Here is a 4,727-nt window from a genome sequence, read left to right on the forward strand (position 1 = left end):
CCCTGGATATGGGGAACAGGACACCCCGGATATGGGGGACAGGACACCCTGGATATGGGGGACACTCGGGTTGCAGGGCACAGGAGCATCCTGGGAGTGGCAGATGGGACACCCCAAGTTTGGGGTTCGGGAGCATCCCAGGTGCAAGAGGCCCAACTGGGACATTCCCAAGCCCACAGGGACCCCCTCCCCTCGATTTCCAGCCAGGCCAACCCCTCGTGCCGCCCAGCCCGTGCCCGCCACGGGAACAAGGACTCGGCTTGTGGCACCAGCTGGTGTTGTTTGCCCAGTGCCCGCAGCATCCGGTTCGTTCTCGCTCTTATCGCACCTGATTCCAGGTGGGAAACAAAGGCTGGGCGGCAGCAGCGCTTTGGGAAGCGGCTCCGAACCCCGGGGGCAGCGGGAGGGACGGATCGCCCCTGACCCCCGCCGGGGGTTTGGGGCAGTGACCCCCGGGGCTCGGCGTCGTCCCCGCGGTGTGTCCTGCGCTTTGCCACTCCCCTGCAAGGTGGTTTTCGATTCTCGTTCCCTTCCCCCGAGCGCTCAGAGCTGAACTGGGTGGCTTTGGAGCGATGGGGACGTGGCCCGGCTCCTCCCGGCCCCGCGTCTCCCGGCTGCTGGTTCTGCTCCTGGCAGTGGCAGGTGGGTCTGGGAGGGTGGGAAAAGAGCCGGGCTGGGAGGGGATCCCGACGTTCCAGCGCTCGTGACCCCCATTTTTTAGCAACCCCCCGGTTTTTTTTGGAGACCTGGGAGCGGTGGGAGAGAACTGAGAGCGCGACTTCGGGTCCCGGCCGCAAAATGAACTTTGGGGGGAAATCCATGAGGTGTCCGGGGGGGGGAACAGCCTTTCCCTCTGGGAAGGAGCAGGAATGATGCCCCGGGACACCGGTGGTCCCTCGGTGTGTGTGGAGGGGTTGTTGCTCAGCCTCCCCTCCCTGATTTCCTGCCGCCAAAAATCCATCCCCGAGAGGTTTTGTGGTGCCTGGTGGGGCCGGATCCCAGGGCCCGGGGCTGGGTCGCCCCTGGGGGGGCCGTTGGGACCCCTTGGCTGGGAAAAATAAAAAAAGGGGAAATTAATTGTGGCAAAGAGGGACCTCTCCGGGTTTCCCGGGGTGTGTCCTTGGGGAGGAAGAGGGAGGTCGAAGGTTGCCCCGGCTGCAGCATCCCCGTCACGTACCTGCTTCCTCGGGGGAGGGGGGGTAGGAATCGCATCCTGCAGCCCTCGGGGGTACCCGGGAAACACTCCGGGCGCAGGGACCGGGCAAGGGGTGGGTGTTTAACCCCTCTTACCCCACCGGGCGCTTCCCGGCCCCTCTCACCCCCTGTGGGGGTCCCCGAGCGAGCCCCCCCCTCCTCCCGCACAGCCGGGGCAGCGCATCCCGTGAGCCGGGGAGAGGGAGGGGGAGGTGGGCAATGACCCCCCCGAGGCTGCAGCAGCGAGGGCTGCGGTTTCTCAGCCCCCCCCTTTTTTCCCCTCGCCTCGCCTCCGTCTCTGCAAAGCCGAGCGGCTGCGGAGAGAGCGAGAGCGAGGCCGGCGCCGAGCGAGCCGCCCGCGGGCAGGACGGGGCTGCGGTGTGGGAACCGTCTGTCGCTGCCCCCGGGGGAGGCTGCGGGGGGCTCCTGGCGGATTTCGGGGTCTCAGAGCCCGAGTGGAGCGACTCGGTGCCCCCCCGGGGATGGGGGGTGGGAGAGGGTTGAGTAGCTGAGCTGCCCCAGAGCACCGGGGTGGAGGGTCCCTGTCCCCACCATAGGGGAAGTTTCCCGAAGGTTTAAACCCGAAACCTGCCCCGGTTTCAGCCCCACACGGTGGGGAGAGTTTCCTCTGTGGCGGGGGTGACCTTTGCACGCGTGGGGTGACACTGGGACAAGGCATCGTGAGCCCCCAGCAGCCCCCAGACCCCGGGGGGATCCCAGCCCTGAGGGTGGTCCCTGGCTGGTCCCCGACCCCTGGGACATTTCCTGGAGGTTTAAACTTTAATGCTGCCCGGTTTGAGCCCCACTTGGGCTTAGACACGGTGGGGAGAACGCTCCCCGTCTCGTCCATTTTTGGGGGGTGACCTGTGCACGTGTAGGGGGACACGGGGTGACACCGGGACAAGGCACCGCGGGCCCCCAGCAACCCCCGACCCCGGGGACATCCAGCCCCACGCTTGGTCCCTGACCCCCGGGGACATTTCCTGAAGGTTTAACTTTAAACCCGCCCGGTTTGAGCCTTAATTGGGGCTTAGAGACGACGGGGACCGCGGCGTCCTTGCTGTGGGGGTGACCCGCGCGTGTGTGGGGGGGACATGGGGGGACACGGGGTGACGCCGGGACACCGGGACGAGGCCCCGCGAGCCCCCGGGGTGTTCCCAGCCCCGCGGGTGGTCCCTGCGTGCCGGGAACGCCGCCAGGAAGAGGGGATGGGTGTGGGATTAAATGAATCATCCCAGGCGGGCGCCGCGCTCCCGTGACTCAGGCCCCGGTGGGCAGCTGCCCACGGGTCCCTCGGGAGGGAGGGGGGCGAGGGAAGGGACTGGGGGGGGGGGTTGCTGGGGGTCTCCAGCCCCCAGATTATCTCTGTCCCCATCAGGTACTGCGGCCACTCGGACCCGGCAGGTGAACGGTGTCCTGGGGGGGTCCGCGCTGCTCTCCCTGGATCTGCCCCCCGACAGGAAGGTGAAGGAGGTCGACTGGACATTTTTAGATGTCAACAGTACCAAGCACCTCGTGGCTGAGTTTGACGATGGTAAATTCAAGCGCCCCAAGCCCCAGGATCGGTTCAGGGGCCGGGTGGAGATCAACAAGACGGCGCTGAGGATCGGGACCCTGGAGAGGGGCGACAGCAGCGTCTACGAGGCTCGGATTAAACTGGAGCCAGCGACCGTGGAGACACAGCTCTTCACCCTCTCCGTCTACGGTGGGTGTTTGCAGAGCAGCAGTTCCTGGAAGCGGCTTTCCAGCTCCCCGGAGCCCGGAGGTGTGAGCGCGAGGAAAGGGGAAGGGAAACCGCTCCGGCCGCCGCGCGTCCGTCACGGGGATTGTCTCACGGGGATTGTCCCGGCTCCGTGACGAACCGCGACCCCGGCGCTTCCCCTTTTCCTCTCTCTGCCCTTCCACCTTTTTCTTGGTCGTGTGTGTGTGACAGGTTTGTTTGCGCCTCCAACAGATCCGGTGCCGGAGCCGCAGATCCAGGGGCGGCAGCTCTCCCTCACCCCCCAGGAATGCAACCTCACCCTGCGGTGCCAGGCGGCCCCGGGCAGCGATGCCACTGTCACCTGGCAGCTCGGGAGCTCTCAGGGGGTGCCACAGGCGCGGCTCTGCGGGGACAACCAGACCCTGTGCCTGGCCCTGCCCGTTGCTGCCTTCAGCTCCACCTACACCTGCCTGGCCCGGAATCCCGCTCAGGAGCGGAATGTCTCCGTCCACCTGGACACCCTGTGCCAGCAGCAGGGTAAAAACCCCTCCTGCGCCCGGATTCACCCCCCAGGAGGGTCCTGGCACCCACCACGGCTTGTCCCTGCAGACACGGGGGCCAGTCAGGGGAGACACGTGTTCCTGGTGCTGGTGGCCGTGGGCATTTTGGCCCTGCTTGGCATCGCCTGGATCTGGAGGAGGAGGAGGAGGAGGAGGAGGAAGAAGTCTGAGGGAGGTGGGCACCACCCAGCTCAGAGCTGGGATCAATAAAGCTGGGAAAGGGGGAAAGAGCTTTTCCCCTCACTCCGGTTCTTTTCTTTCTGGAAAGGGTCGTCAGGCACTGGAAGGGAACAAGGGACTGGACAAGAGGAAACGGCCTCAGGCTGCGCCAGGAGAGGTTCAGGTCGGACACGAGGAGGGATTTGTTCCTGGAAAGGGTGGAGATGTCCAAGGAAGGGCTGGACACTCGGTGCTCTGGGCTGGGGACGCGGCACAGCGTGGACTCGATGACCTCACAGGTCTTTTCCAACCTAAATTGGGATTCTGGGATTCTGCCTGCTCTGCCTGGGCCAGGGTGGCTCTGTGCCCCCCTTCCATGCATCCCAGCTCCCTCCAGCACCCCCGGGATCGCTGCTCTTGCTCTTCTTCTCTCCGTAGGTGCCCTCGCCCCCCTCTCCAGCGAGGATCCCCCACCGGAGCTCTTGTACTCCGAGATCCAGAGGAGAAACTCCCCGGAGCCTCGGGAGTGGGTGAGTCTGGAGGGGGATCCAGGGGCAAATTTGATTCATTCTGAGTCCAACTCCACCTTCCACCCCTTCCCTGCAGCACTGGGGGGTCCCTCTGTGCCCCCAGAGCTCCCCTTTCCTCCTCCCCTGGAAGTGGCTCCGAACTCCAGGGGGGCTTCCCAGGGGAGGGGACACCAAAGGGCACTTCCCAGGGCCGCCAAGTCCCTGGGGGGAGTTGTCCCACCTCGCCCACCCCCCTTCCCGAGGGTCTGACCTGTTTTCTGCCCCCGAGCAGCAGGACAGGCCCAGGACCATCTACTGCGAGGTGCAGGCGAAGGTGTGACCTGGAGAGTCCCAGGTGAGTCCCGGGTGTGTCCCAGGTGTGTCCCAGCCCCCGGGAGGCTCCGTCCTTGTCCCTCCACCCCCAGAGGGAGACGGTTCCGTCCTCATCCTCCTTTTCTCCCCCCAGCAGGACCCCGGAGCAGGATGGGACCACTGACCCCCCCCATCGGGGCTGACAGACACCCACGTCCCCTCGTGATGTCACCTCGTGTCCCCACCCGTGCTCTGGGAGCAGGGCTGGCCTGGGGGGGCTCAAACATCCCC

The 4,727-nt window shown here is 65.9% G+C and overlaps 1 protein-coding gene across 7 annotated transcripts; it reads left to right on the forward strand.

Annotated features, from left to right (window-relative positions):
* Nucleotides 1–522: 522 nt before the first annotated feature.
* On the forward strand, nt 523–4,688 carry LOC113962664 (CD48 antigen-like). 7 transcript variants are annotated; one of them, XM_027673423.1, is made up of 8 exons: nt 523–642; nt 2,573–2,899; nt 3,149–3,433; nt 3,506–3,631; nt 3,725–3,799; nt 4,054–4,145; nt 4,417–4,490; nt 4,591–4,675. In XM_027673423.1, exons 1-7 carry the CDS (start codon nt 573–575, stop codon nt 4,462–4,464), a joined length of 1,023 nt encoding a protein of 340 aa, XP_027529224.1. In that variant the 5' UTR covers nt 523–572; the 3' UTR covers nt 4,465–4,490; nt 4,591–4,675. The 7 variants fall into 7 exon arrangements, with proteins under 7 accessions (XP_027529224.1, XP_027529221.1, XP_027529220.1 ...); XM_027673420.1 differs by having other exon boundaries at nt 3,149–3,631; nt 4,417–4,479; nt 4,594–4,688; XM_027673419.1 differs by having other exon boundaries at nt 3,149–3,631; nt 4,417–4,479; nt 4,591–4,681.
* The last annotated feature ends 39 nt before the right edge of the window (nt 4,689–4,727 follow it).

The sequence above is a fragment of the Neopelma chrysocephalum genome, unplaced genomic scaffold (genome assembly GCF_003984885.1).
Source record: "Neopelma chrysocephalum unplaced genomic scaffold, ASM398488v2 Primary Assembly neopelma1_184338, whole genome shotgun sequence".
Taxonomy (NCBI): domain Eukaryota; kingdom Metazoa; phylum Chordata; class Aves; order Passeriformes; family Pipridae; genus Neopelma; species Neopelma chrysocephalum.

Bases quoted from the DNA above. Each gene is read 5' to 3' on its own strand.
- LOC113962664 (XM_027673420.1), top strand. From the start codon at position 573: ATGGGGACGTGGCCCGGCTCCTCCCGGCCCCGCGTCTCCCGGCTGCTG. The intron at 643-2,572 runs GTGGGTCTGGGA...TGTCCCCATCAG, and splicing joins TCTGCTCCTGGCAGTGGCAG to GTACTGCGGCCACTCGGACC. The intron at 3,632-3,724 runs GTGGGCACCACC...CTTTCTGGAAAG, and splicing joins GAGGAAGAAGTCTGAGGGAG to GGTCGTCAGGCACTGGAAGG.